We start from the raw sequence: 15106 nt of genomic DNA on the forward strand, positions 1-15106 counted from the left end.
TAAATGTGCCTGCTGGAAGTAGGGGTGGGTTGCATCAAGTGCAGGCAGACACGGATGTCACCTGTGAATGCTGACACTGTTGTTTCTCTGTCCTCCCCCTCCACCGAAGGCCTGTCAGTCCTGCAGAGAGTCTTGGATACAGCCGCAGAGAAGAACTGGCAGGTGACGGCTGTCAACATTCTGACAACCACTGAGGAAGGATACCGCATGCTCTTTCAGGATCTGGAGAAGAAAAAAGAGAGGCTGGTGGTGGTGGACTGTGAATCGGAACGACTCAACGCCATCCTGGGCCAGGTAATGAAGGCAACAAGGACCACAAGACTGGTGCTGGAGATAGTTTGGGAGAAGATGGGTAGGCTGCTGCTGTGGGAGCTAGAAAGGAGTGGAGGGGCTAAAGAGTTCTCTTAAGGGGGTGAGACTTGATACCCTCCATTTCACATTCTGTGAGTTCCATCTGAGACTTAGTAAAGTAGAAAAGCCCATGGGCACCTTGATACAACACTGCAAGTGGTCCTCACACTGCCTATCCAAAACCTTACTTCTTGTGCTCTGCTTTGCTATTAAAGTTAAATTGCATTGTCTCTTAGAACTTACAGAGCCAGAGCTGCAGACAGATTCCTGTGTTCAGCCTGAGGCAGTGTCACTCACAGATCCATCATTGGTCATCACATGGCCTTGGCCAGCTGACCTATTTCAAGGGTCACTTCCTTCACCACTCCTTTGTTGAACAATTTCTGTCTCTGGGGGTAGGAAGAGTGGCATATCTTATGAATAGGTTCTGTGACCTCAGTGGCTTAAGCCAGCTGCCCCCAAACTGTATTTGCTCTGGTGTCAGAATTAGAGAAAGAGCCGCAGCCCCACCAAGCATGCCTCTGTATAGATCACTGAGCTGCATTTGTGTATTCAGATAAGCCAGCAAAGAAGAGGCTTGCAGTTATATCTGAACAATGTCATTAAATGAAAGATGGACTTTTAAAGTACTTGACAACATGACAAGGCTGGTTAATGGCCCTCAAGACCCTGGACACCTCCCCATGGGGAACTCCACCACCAAATCAGCAATCACTCTGAAGCTTCCACAGCAGAGCAAGGAGGACTTCAGAAGCCATAGGCTCTTTCAGGCATTAACCTTGTGTGTTCTGCAGTGTCAAGTACGGATTTGGGGTTTGCTCTTGAAGAGAAACCAGCACAAAATTGTTTCTATGGTGACTGAAGTCCTCTGGGCTGTAGTCAGGTTACTGAGTGCTAACATCCATAGCAGGGTGTGGGAGATGGTGTAGAGTAAAGGCAGCAATTCTAGAACCGAATCAGCTGGGTTTAGGCTTCCAGGTTGAGTGCTTGCTAGCTTTATGAACCTGAAGCAGTCTAGTATTCTGCTCCCATTTTACATCCCCACTCTGTAAAGCAGAAATAATGTTGACTTCCTCTAGAAGGTCTTTATGACAACTAGAAGGACCAGGGCATGGAACATACTTAGGTGTCTACCCATAGTACATGATGTATGGAAATGCTACCCATTGCTGCTATTCATAGTGCCATCTGTGATAGCTTCATGAGTCATTTCCCTCTCTAACGATCATTGGATTTATCTTCAAGATAGAAATAAAGGGTCCTACTCTGCAAACATGAGGGTGGGGAAAGGTCTGAGATGGGAGATGGATGGTTTGGACATGTCCTTACAAGAGCTGTGGTTTGTCCTGGGCTGTGTCATGCTACCTTTTTCTGGATTGTCATAGCAGAAAGAAGGCACTGGATTAGGCTCTTCCATGTATAATATCCATCCTTACATAATAGATCAAATAGCACCTATCAATTTCCCTGTTATAGAAGAGGAAAAGGTTTTTGCCTGTTATGTTTTGTTTTGCTTTGCAAAAGGCTCACAGCTAGCATAAAAAGAAATCAGGCAACTGGATTTGGTGATATGGTCCAGTGTCTTTAAAATATAACTTTCTTCAGGGCTGGAGCAATGGCTCAGAGGTTAAGAGCACTAGCTGTTCTTGCAGAGGATCTGGGTTTGGTTCACAATCACTAAATGGCAATGACAATCATCTGTACTCCAGTTCTGGAAGATTCAGCTCCCTCTTGGTCCTCCAGGGATACCAGGCACACATGTGGTGTATGCCATACATGTAGTCAAAACACTTTTGTACATATATTTTTATTAGTTACATTATAAAATACAACTTTCTGAAGCTAGGGATGTGTCTTTATAAAAAAAAGTGCTGGCTGCATAGGCATGAGTTCAGCCTCTAGCACATGGGCACAAAGCTTAATGGGTGACACACGGATCCCATTAATCCCAGCACTGGGAAGCTGGAGATGGGTGGTTGATCCTTGAAGCTCACTGATCAGTGACCATAGCTTACTGGGGAGTCCCCTAGGTCCCAGACTTCCAAAAATAATCAAGAAAGCTGCTGGGGAATGACACCAGAGGTTGACCACTAGTCATAATGCAAATGTGCATGCATATACACACACACTCACAGAAAATGCATACACACACGTACACACACACACACATTCATATGCATATATACATGAAAACAACATATGCAACCCAGAATATAATTTTCTTACCTGTACATCTATGGCTACTTCCTCGGTCAAGGACAAATATTTATTTCATCAGGAAGTGACTCACGGTGACATTTTTTGCATTACATTTTAAATTATTTCATTCTAATCGTCTGAAAACAGAAATTATTCTACAAGTCCGAAAACAGAGACCAAAATTTTGAAAGGTCCTTTGAGGCTGCTTGATTGATAGCTTGAATCCATATCCTACAGCTGATGGTGAGGATAACTATTATATATAAAAAGAGACATGATAAAGGAGCATTAGGAATCAGGGGGTGGGAGCAGGATGGCTGAAAAGTGAGGCAAAACAGAAGGACAACTGAACAGACAGGAAGAATGGGATACAGCTCTGCCTGCCTCGCTGCTCCACGACAGGGGACGAAGCAAAGATGAAGATGAAGAAGGAACCACAGGATGATGAGAAGATAAAAAAAGGACCCACAGGAAAAAGCCCTGGTTTTCTGAAATCTCCAACTGGTTTTGGTTCTGATGCAGCCCACTGCTCTACCAGGGACCAGGAGGAGAAAGGGGGCCCAATATTCAACTCCTCGTGTCTCATGAGTTGTGACTGATACCATCTGGAGAGGAAATCTATCCTTTAGGACCAAGCTACCCTTTGACCCTGATAACAAACAAGAATTACTTGGAACCCAGGAGCAATCAGCCACAATCCCAGCATGAAAGATGACTGGGAGGGAGGGAAGGCCTGATGTCAACATAACAAGAATTTCAGGTAGCAGGAAGCTTGGTTTAGGCAGGGAAGAGTGTAGTGGGTATCCTTGTCTTTGGTAGCTAGAAAGTTGAGCTCATAATCTGAGAATAATGGCAGAGATGTTGGCTATCCCTGAGCTTGAGGCACAATCTCTATGCCGATCTGTCTCTCTGCTGCAGTGCTCACTGAGGACTCTGAGGTTCGAAGTGAAGTAATTAACCTTCACAGCTTCATCCTACCAGGAGCATGTTTAATGCTGAGCTGGTTTTGAAGGAACAGAAACTGACCTGCTGTGTGGATCTCATTGCTGTGTTTGCATCTTCTTTTCAACACACACAGGAGACATCCCTGGGCTAGAAACCAGTCACTTCAGGGTATGCAAACTGGAATATCATCAGTCTTAGAGAACCAGTCCCACTTATAGATTTAGCATACACAAAGTAATCAAAGGAAGAAGGACATCATCAAGCACAGGAGTCCAGTGCATCATGAGAGGGATAGATAAATTTCCAAACCTCTGGTGTGTGTAGGGGACAGAGAAAAGAACACCCAGTGACTGACTGGACCAGGAACACAACCAGGAATATCCAGGAGTCAGCAACTTCTCTCCATAATAACTCTAAATGTAAATAATCATAACCCTACAACTGAATGAAGACAAGTTGATCCTACTTAAAAATATATATATACAATAATATATTGACTATCAGAAACACTATCAAATGACACAGGCTGGAAATGATAGGAAGGAAGCCAGTACACCAGAAAAATGGAAGCCCTAAACAAGCAGAAGTTGTGATTCTTCTATATGATAATGCAAAGCTACAGTTAGGCAAAGGAAATAAAGGTTACTGTTGTGTTACCAAATGGAACAATCCATTGGGAATGTGTGCATCAAATATTGATGCACAACGGTTCATAGAAGAAACACTACTGGTCAGAAGTGAACTGATAGGGCAGAAATAATGATGCCAAGTGACTTCAGATCCCACTCATGAATAAGAAGATAATTTAGTTAAAGAAAATCAACAAATAAACTTCTAAGTTAAGTTGTGCCCTAGCCAAAGAGTCTTAGACATCTACAAAACTTTCCACCCATCAGCTGCAAAACAAGTTCTCCTCAACAACCCATGCAATCTCTCTGAAATCAATGACATTTTAGGCAAGCAACTAAGTTTCAACAAATATAATCAAATTCATTCATTCTAGAATAGCATATCATAGAGAAATAACACTAAAAATCAAGAGGAAAAGCATGACATTAATGATAAAGGAACAAAGAGGTTGGAGAATACAATCTCAAATTATCAGTGGTTTGTTGAGGAAAGCAGGGAAAATAATTTCTAAATCCTAGAATCAAATAAAAAGAAAACAGAATTTATTAGAACCCTTGGGTTGCAGAAGTATGGTTATCAGTCCTAACATTAAAAATTCTAATTTCAGATTAATAACTTGATACACTTCAAAGGTTTAGAACAATAAAAACTATAGAACCTCAAAATCAGTAGAAAGAAATAACAAAAACCAGAGCACAAATTGACTAAATGAAGACTAAAATAACGCTACAAAAAGAAAAAGAGAAAGGAGGGAGTGAGGGAAGGAAGACAGACAGACAAACAGACATAAGTTTGGATTTTTAAAAAGAAAACAAAATGAATAAGCCCTTCCATAATCTAACTAAAAGAGAGTGAGAGATGACCCACACTAGCAACAATGGAGATGAAGGAGGAGTACATTATAACAGATACCAATGAAATCCAGAGGACCACCGGAGAATACTTTGAAAACTTGTGTTCTGAACGTATAGAAAATCTAGAGGAAATAACTGAATTCCTAGAAGCATATGACCTACCCAAATTAAATCAAGACAGTAAAAACAACTTCCTCAGATCCGTATTAAGCGACGAAAATAGAACATCAGTAATGAGTCACCCAACAAAGAAAAGCCCAAGACTGGAAAGGGTCCCTGCCAAGTTCTATCAGATCTTTAAAGAAAAGCTCCCGAAACTATTCTATAGGCTAAAAAGAGAAGGAACATAACCAAAGTCATTACACAAAACTGATGTTACTCTGACACCATGGCCAGATAAAGATATACTGGGGGGGGGGGGAGGAACAGAGAGATGGTGAGGTTGACTAAAAACTAATTTCCTTGACAAACAGCAAACACTCTGTGGTTACTTGCATAGGATCAAGCTAAAATCCCAGCACAGATGGGTTGACGACCTTCATGCTCCTCCCTTCACTGAGGAGCTACCTGTACATGATAGCTTTCAGGAAAGAGAAACTCATTCTTTTCAGAGGATGTGGATACTGATAGAATCTCCACACTCCAGTGGGTGGCCCCATACTGTGCACAGATGGACAATATTAACTGGACTTCATGGGCTACAAGAATAAATAAAAAGACATGAAGTTGTAAGGGGGGTCATGTTGGTGGAGATATGGAGGTACTTGAGAAGAGCCCTTGCTAAATCTGGCTGGAGCCTGTCCTTCCAGTGATCCTGGTTGTGTCAGAACTCCTCAGAATCAAGCTGTCTCTGTGATCCTGTGATTCGGGATCCTCTGACCCTGGACTTGTTAGAGCACCTGGGAGTGGAGCTTCCTCTGGGTGTTTTGGGAATGACTGTAAAGTTTGCACCCAAGGTCTGCTCAGGGCACCAACCAGCCCAGACAGACTGGAAGCAACCCCAGCCAGTGGGCTGGCAGAGTTCCTGCATGCCTGTGTCCTGCTGGTCTCAGTCACTCCCAGTGTTGAGACAGATGTTGTGTCCTCCTCATCTCTGATCCTGCGCGTATTAGAGCGCCTGGGAGTGGAGCTTCCTCTGGGTGTTGTGGGACCAGAAGGAACCTGAGCCACTGGGCTGGCGGAGTTCCTGTGTGCCTGGTCCCGCTGGTCCCAGTTAATCCTAGTGTTGAGACAGATGTTGTCCTCCTCACATCTGATTCTGGGAGTGTTAGAGTGCTTGGGAGTGGATTACTTTTTTTCTTTTTGTCAGAATATTTTACCATAGCAATGACAGGGGAGCTAATACCTATGTATTTTAATTTTTTAAAGTTGGTACAAATGGAGCTTAAAATTCATTCTTCAGCAAGTACATTATAGATGTATATAACAGCTATTGATTTTATATGTTTTCATATCCTTGCAATTTGCTGAAAATTTTTATCAGATCAAAGAGTCTCCTAATAGAATCTTTAATCTTTTCAGTACAGAATCAGGTTGTCTGCAAATAGAGATAATTGGACTTCTTTCTTTCCAGTCTGTATTTCTTCTATTTCTCTCCTTCGCTTTATATCACCAAGACTTCAAACACTATATTTAATACAAATGAAGAAAGTGGACACTGTCATCGTCTCATTCCTGACTTTACAGGAAATGCTTCTGCTCTTCTCACTTTGTACAACTTTGGTTGCAGGTTTGCCACAGAACCTTTATTGTGTTAAGATACCTTATTTTTATTCCTAATTTCATCGGGGGTTTTATGATGAAGGGATGCTGGATTTTATCGAAGGCTTTTTCTGCATCTGTTGACATGGTCATGTAACTTTGGTCCCTGCATCTATCTATGTGCTGATTGATTTGCATATGTTGAATCATTCTTACATCCTCTGAAAGAAACCAATCTGATTATAGCATCTGATCATTTTAATACAGCTTTAAATTCATTTTACAAACATTTTACTGAAAAACATTTTTTTTCTTTATTCCTGAGAATTTAGTACATGTAAACCATGAACCATGATATAATCACCCTAGCACTAGAGATAACCAGATGATGTGGGGCAAGCATAAGAATATAACAAGACAAACCAAGGTTATTTGGCATCATCAGAGCCCAATACTCCCACCATTGCAAGTCCTGGACACAACATCACACTGGAAAAGCAAGATTCAGATCTAAAACCATTTCTCATGATGATGATACAGGACATTAAGAAAGACATAATTAGCACCCTCAAAGAAATACAGGAGAACACAGGTAAACAGCCCTTAAAGAGGAAACACAAAAATCCCTTCAAGAACTACAGGAAAACACAATCAAACAGGTGAAGGAAATGAGCAAAACCATCCAGAATCTAAAAATGGAAATAGAAACAATAAAGAAATCAGAAAGAGAAACAACCCTGGAGATACAAAACCTAGGGAAGAAATCAGGAATCGTAGATGCAAGTATATACAAGAGATAGAAGAGAGAATCTCAGGAGTAGAAGACACCATAGAAAACATTGACACAACAGTCAAAGAAAATGCAAAAAGCAAAAAGCTCCTAACCCAAAACATCCAGGAAATCCAGAACACAATGAGAAGACCAAACCTAAAGATAATAGGTATAGAAGAGGGTGAAGGCTCCCAACTTAAAGGGCCAGTTAATATCTTCAACAAAATTATAGAAGAAAACTTCCCTAACCTAAAGAAAGAGATGCCCACGAACATACAAGAAGCCTATAGAACTCCAAATAGACTGGACCAGAAAATAAATTTCTCCCATCACATAATAATAAAAACACCAAATGCACTAAACAAAGAAAGAATTTTAAAAGCAGTAAGGGAAAAGGGTCAAGTAACATATAAAGGCAGGCCTATCAGAATTACACCAGACTTCTTACCAGAGACTATGAAAGCTAGAAGATCCTGGGCAGATGTCATACAGACCCTACACGAACACAAATGTCAGCCCAGGCCACTATACCCAGCAAAACTCTCAATTACCTTAGATGGAAAAAACAAGATATTCCATGACAAAATAAAATTTACACAATATCTTTCCACAAATCCAGCCCTACAAAGGATAATAGATGGAAAACATCAACATAAGGAGCAAAACTACACCCTAGAAAAAGCAAGAAAGTAATCTTTCAACAAATCCACACAAACTTAATTCCACCTCTTACAACAAAAACAGGAAGTAACAATTACTTTTTCTTAATATCTTTAAAAGTATTTATATACCCAAAAGAAATGTAAACGATTAAATTGGGAGGGGGTTTGTAAGAGAACAACAAAGAATAAGACTGAATGCTTTGCTTGACGTTTGTAACTCTTGTATCATTTTAGCACAGTAAAAGCCAAGATTTTAAGATCTACTAAATATAAAACAAACAAACAAACAAAAACACTTTATATATTTATGTTTATTTAAGAAAATAGTACTTATGTATTATTTTGAAATATACAGGTAATATGTTTGAAGTTATATAAAATTTATATTGAGAAAAACTATGTATTTTCAGTATTGCCATAGACAAGCATCAACATAAGACAAATTGATTGTTGTTTTATATCAAACAACTTTTATAATACTCATTTTTATTGTTATAATATTTTATAAATTTTAAAGAATATGACAATAAAAGATATTGTAGATATTGATGGGGGTCTCTGGGAGGAGTTGGGGTACAAAAGGAAAACAAGAATGTGATTTAATTCTATTTACTAAAATACATTTTTAAAATGTTAACAAATTCAGATAAATTGAAATCATGTAACTTTTCTCATTATAATGCAATAAAATTTTTAAAAAATGTAACTAAGGGAACAAAGAGTTTATTTTTGGATCACAATTCCAGATGGACATATCCCCATCATGGGGAGGATGGTAGGGAAGGCACAGCAGCAGGAACAGGGAGCTGGTTGATCACAGAGCAACTGCGCACAGGAAGCAGAGAACAGGGAGTAAGACAAGGCTATAATTCTCCAAAGCCCACCCACAATGAGGCACTGTCCAGCAAGATAACACCTACTAAATACTCCATGACCTCACCAAATAGCACCATCGGCTCGACCTGAAGTGTTCAAACACATGAGCCTATGGGGAACATTTCAAACTCAAACCAAAACAATCCAGGAATGAGCCTAACAAGGAATTAAAAGGCCTTATAATTAAAGCTCAAGACATTGATGAATAAGTGAATAAGACAAATAGAGATGAAAGAGCCCCCCCCCTTTCCCCTCACTCAAGGATCAGTAGAATTATAATGTGAAAATGGGCAAAGTGCTGAAAGTAACCTTCAAAAGTCAGCACAGTCTCCATATAAATTCCAATGGCCCTCTTCATAGCAATAGAAAATGCAGCTCCTGATCTCAAATTATACCATAGGGCCAGAGTGGCCAAACCTGCATGGTAACAGCACAAAAACATGGCAACTAATGAAAAAAAGTAGAGGCACTAAAAATAGACCTACACCATCTAAAGCTTGGTGCCAGAAACATCCATCAGAGCAAGAGCAATCCCTTCAGCCAGTGGTGACTGGGAAAACGGATGCCTACAAATAAACAAATGAGTGTGGATCTCTCTCTCTCTCTCTCTCTCTCTCTCTCTCTCTCTCTCTCTCTCTCTCTCTCTCTCTCTCTCTCTCTGTAAGGAAATAATTAAATAAACCCAAAATAGATGAAAACCTTTATTTAAGACTCCAAACTCTGAATCTGCTAAACAGAATCAGAGGTAAAACGCTTAAATTTAGGGATTGCCCAGGTACTATCTGTAAAGAACCCCAGTAGGTTAGGGCATGACAAATAGGATTACACATAATTAAAAGTCTTGTGAACTTCAAAAGAGACAATTAGTAAGGGAGGAAAGATACCACAGAACAGGAGAATAAAACCACTCACTATTCACCTGCAAGGAGACTAAAATCCAGACCTTACAAGGAACACATAATAAATACCAAAAAAAAAAAAACAAAAAAATCATCCAATCAATAACTGCAGCATTGAAGCAAACAGACTGTTCTCAAAAGAAGCATAAATAACTAAGAAAGGGGCAAAAATCTGTTCAACATTCTTAGCTGTAAGGGACATACAAACCAAATTCACTCTGAGTTTCTGCTCACTCCATTCAAAATGTCTAAAATTGTGCTGGTGAGAGAGCTCAGGGGGGCACAGATGCATGGAGCAAAGCAAAGCCCATAATCCCAAACTTGAGTCTTGGAAACTGCATGGTGGAAAGAGACGACCAACCAACTCCTGCAAGTTGGCTTCTGACTTTCATATGCACACGCTTGTGCACAGATACATACAAAATAAATAAATGTGCAACTGAAACATAAAGATTCTTTCTTGAATAAAAAATATAATAGCTAGGATGAGGAAAACAAGGCTGGGTATGGGAACTCATACTTTTGAGGTCCAGCATTCAGGAAGCAAAGGCAGACAGTTTGCTGTAAGTTGGAGGCCAGCCTGGTATACACAATGATTTCCAGGCTAGCCAGAGCTACATAGTGAAACTCTGTCTTGGAAGACAAAAGAAGAAAGAAACCAAATACTGCAACTGCTAGTAAAAATTCATTTAAAAAATAAAGAAAAAACAAAGCATATACTACTACTTGTGGAATGTCAACTAGCCAGTATGATCGTTCCTCAAAAATTGAAAATGTAGCTATCATATACGTACAATCCAGACACACCAAACTCACCTTTGGTTGTCACAGAGATGTAGACATTGCACTTAGTCTAGCATTGTTTACAACAGCCAAGGCGCCCAGTAACAGATGAGTGAGTGAAAAGAGTATGCTGCATGTACCAAAGAGTTTTACTCAGACAAGAACAAAAATGAAATTCTTTCATTTGCACAAATTGAGCAGATCTAGAGGGTATCCTATTAAGTGAGGTAAGGCAGGCTCAGAAAGCTAAGTACTTAAAAGTTTCCCTCATAAAATAAGGATTTTAAAACATAAAAATATATAACTTCAGGGGCTGGAGAGATAATTCAGTGGTTAAGGGCACTTGCTGTCCATCTGACCTCCATAGTCATTGCACACATATGATGCACACATAGGCATGTAGATGCTCATACATAGTATAAAATAAGCATAAATATATATAAATTTATATTGATATGGAAATAAATAAGCCTGAAATATCTATCTATATATATAGCAAAGAGGGTTTTTGGATAACTTTCTTTGCCAGTACGTAAGACACTAAATGATATAATCCAGTCACTGGGGTCAGAATGAATTCAAGGTAAGAGTCGCCCAGAAGCTCTCAGGGCCATCCATCACACCGCCCTGTTTTATCATCTCTGTGGTGTTTATGGCCTGCTGACGTCTTCTTCGTTCATCTATTTATACATTTACCATCTGGCTTCCTCCTGAAACTGCATCTCAGTTCAGCGAGGTCATTGGAACCTTGCCTTGCTCTCTGAGCTATAGCCCAGCATATTACCTAGTACTTAACATAAAGTCAGTGGTCAGTGGGTGTTTGTTACTAATCACAGAAGGGATGTACATAGGGGTGAGATGAGAAGGCATCCAGAAAACATACAGAGTAGGGGAGACCTGCAGGGGCCATTCCTGTATAGTCCACGGATAAAGAAGGCCCAAGGAACGTTCACTGGTGATAAAGTTCGTAAGGTCACTGAGGGGTAGGACCCTACATTTTCAGTAAATGACCTTGGGTGCATTTACCTGTGTGGTAATCCTCCCAGACTAAACACCTTATTCCATTCCCTGTTCACTGTGCAGTTTCATGCAGTTATGGTTTGATAAATATTTTTGAGATAAAATGAGTCAAAGTAATAAGTCAGCCATTGGATAGTACCCGCTTGGAAGCCACCATAATGTTGAGATACACGTCCCTCTTTGTTATTGGTCCAAAATCATATTCTATTGATTTTTCCTCTGCTCCATTCTGCATTCCTATGTTGCAAATTTTTTTCTGTGGCTACACTCCCTGAATGTTGTGGGCTCTGAAATATCTTTATTTGCTGTTTTGTGTTCATCGGAAGCTGAATGGGCTTTTGATAAAGGCATCTCCTTGTTGAAGAGACAGCATGCCATTTGACAAGAAAATGGAAAAGTAATGAAGAATTATTAATAAAACCATCACCTTGGTGGTTTCTGAGCTCCAGTATCTGGAATTTTAGTCCCACCCTATTCCAGCATGCACATCATGTAAGAGTGCATTTAATTATTCCCCACATTAAAAAAAAAAGTGAGCGGCTATGCACATACATCCAATTAAGGAGATGTCTGAGTGTGGATTTTAATAACCTTGAGAATTTATTCAGTTAGGCCAGGAGCTTGGGTGCCTCTCGTATATTTTGTGTCTCTTTGTAGCAGTACATGGGGGGAGAGGCATCAAGCAGGCTATACAAACCCAATGCAGTGATTTAAAAAAAGAAAGGAAGAAATAGATCAAGTTAATATCAGGCTCGCTGCGGCCAGAGCCAAGGCGTGCAGCCTTCGCCGTTCCTCGTGAGCGGTGTGTCAAGCAATCCCAGCAAGCCTGGGGAATCTCTCTCCACAAATATTTTCCCTGACTTCAAGATAATTTAAGGCAGTCAGCATTTGCAGCGGGGAGGGGCTGGGAGATGATTCAAGGGTTAAAGTGCTTACAGTACAAATGTGAGAAGCAAAGTCTTGATCCAGAAGACCCACATAAATGCTGGGTACCTGCTCAGCTCTAATCCCCACTGTTCAGGAGGTAGAGACAGGATCCCAGGGCAAGCTGGATAGCTATACTAGCTGACTTGGCAAGCTCTTGCTTCAAGTGAGAGATTCTACCTCAATATGTGAGATGCAAACAGCTGAGTAAGATATCTACCATCAACCTCTGGCCTCTACATACATGCACACATATGTGTATGCCACACACATGCCTATGTGTATACTAATGCACACAAACAAAAATATACAGTTAAGCAATAAAGTAAAAATTAAAAAGACAAGAGGTGTTTGGGAAACCTGGCTGTTTCCCCTAAAAATAATCTGGTATAGAGAGAGTCCGGTGTCAGAGTCCTCTGTCCTTCAATTACCAGCAGACCACACAGGGGTCTGGGAAAATCATCTGCCCACTTCAGGCCAGTCCCATCCAATACAATGAGGGATTAGAGAGAGTAATTTTGTCTTCCTTCCCAATGCTCTTCTTAAATGATCTATTGATATCTGAGTGCTAAATCTCTTAGGAAGGAGAACACAGAATTCAGAGGCAGAAAGCAGAGATGGTGTCTGTGTGTGGTTTCATGCCCAAGTGGCCACCTGAGTAGCCCCATCATATGCCACTGTGAATAACAGCCAATTCCACGAAACGTAAGATTCCTACGTCATCCGTGAGGAAACCTTTTTGGAAAGAGTACAGTGAGGACTCAGGCTCCCTCCTTGGGGTTGTCCTGATAATCCTGCCACCCCTAAAACTAGACAACAGTGATTTCAGATCCTGTATTCACCTTTCCATAGCTGCACCATGTGAAGGAGCTTGAGTTACTCTGAGTGGCTCTTCCTCATCGCTCACAGATGCTAAGAGCATTACCGTCAGTGCGCTGTATGGACTTTACAGGCTTTTGTTCTCAGTACAGAGAAGGCATGTTGTAAGTAGCTGGTGGATATCAGCCGCTCTCCTCACTGCGCTGTCGTCACTGCCTTCGTCACTGTAGCTGCCCGTGTAACTGATGAGTACCCTTCCCTTGTGTCTTTCAGATTGTGAAGCTGGAAAAGAACGGCATTGGGTACCACTACATCCTCGCCAATCTGGTGAGTAGAGCAGGACAAGCTGTCCAGTCCTTTGCTTCCCACACCGGAGCACGAGCTTGCATTTACACCCACCTGACGTGAACCATGTGGGAGGAAAAGGCAATCCGCTGTGGCATCGCTAAGTCTCAGAGACACCAAATATAACTCTTTCCCTCCACCCTTTTGCTCTGGTTTCTTTTCTGTTGCTGTAGGGGAAAAACACCCTGTCAAAAAGTAACTTAAGGGAGAGAGGCTGTTGTTTCAGCTTCCAGTTCCAGGTTCTCATCCATCGCCGCGGGGAAGTCCAAGAAATACTGGAAATAGCTGCTCACATCCCATCCAGACTGGAACAGAGAGAAATGGGCATAGGCTGACTCACTTGCATATGCTCAGCACAACTTCCCCACGTTTATTAAGTTCAGCACCCCCCCCCCCAATTAGGCAACAGTGCCACCCACAGTGGGTTGGGTCTTAAGGATTACCCACAGCAATCCTTAAAAAAGAATCCCCCACAGATGTGCCCAGAGGTTAAGCCAATGCAGACAGTCTCTCATTGAGACTCTCTTCCCAGGAGATGAAAGGGTGTGTCAAGTCCACAGTTGAAGCTGACCATGACAGTGGTCACAGGTCCCCTTTCAAAGTGCAGCGCACTGCCCATGGACTTCCAGCTGTCCTTGGGAGAGAGCTTGCTGGAGGCTGGAGTGCAGGCCAGTAGCCCTCCTTCTATCACCCTCTTAACAGCTCTGGCTTTACGAGTGAGGGAAAAAAATCACCACATCTTGGAATGGACATTAAATGTCTGGATCCAACTGGTTTCGAACGTAATGGTTGCTTTTACTACTCACGAGTTCAGACATTTAAATCATAATTATGTTAACATTGACAAATCTTTAACCAGGAACCATCTTACAGTATGTCCTGTATTAATATCAATTTAGAGAGTTTTTGGGTTTTTTTTGTTTTGTTTTGTTTTGTTTTATATACAGTCTAGATAAGCCTGTGTCTTAAAAAGTGTTTGCACTTCAGCACATTGCAGCTGTTTATTTTGCATGCCACAGAGATGGTTTGGTTTTTCAAATCCTTTGTGTATATATACTTTTTGACATACACTGCATCTGTGTAAGTTTTTCTTGGCAAATGTCTTTTCTGTCAGGTCTATTTTTCCTATGTCATGGTTCCCACTTTTATCTTTTATGTCATAGATGTTGATGCTTCTAGCTCTTATTCTCCATAGTCAAATGCAATATTCTTTTATACTCAGACCCATATTTTAGAGACTTTCTTAAGATTAAACTCATAGACCACACAATACCACACACTAACTTGCAGGGCTCGATTCTATGGTTCAGTGTATATCTGTGGAGT

General features: G+C 40.9%; 1 protein-coding gene across 3 annotated transcripts in view; it reads left to right on the plus strand.

Moving 5' to 3' along the window:
• The window catches only part of Gria1 (glutamate ionotropic receptor AMPA type subunit 1), a 319984-nt gene that overhangs the window by 174445 nt on the left and 130433 nt on the right, over positions 1-15106 (plus strand). For all 3 annotated transcript variants that reach the window (XM_031353691.1, XM_031353690.1, XM_031353692.1), the window contains exons 3-4: positions 110-294; positions 13709-13762. In XM_031353691.1, coding sequence (XP_031209551.1) covers positions 110-294; positions 13709-13762 — 239 coding nt within the window. The remainder of the gene's footprint in view (positions 1-109; positions 295-13708; positions 13763-15106) is intronic.

Source organism: Mastomys coucha, unplaced genomic scaffold (assembly GCF_008632895.1).
Source record: "Mastomys coucha isolate ucsf_1 unplaced genomic scaffold, UCSF_Mcou_1 pScaffold5, whole genome shotgun sequence".
Taxonomy (NCBI): Eukaryota; Metazoa; Chordata; class Mammalia; order Rodentia; family Muridae; genus Mastomys; species Mastomys coucha.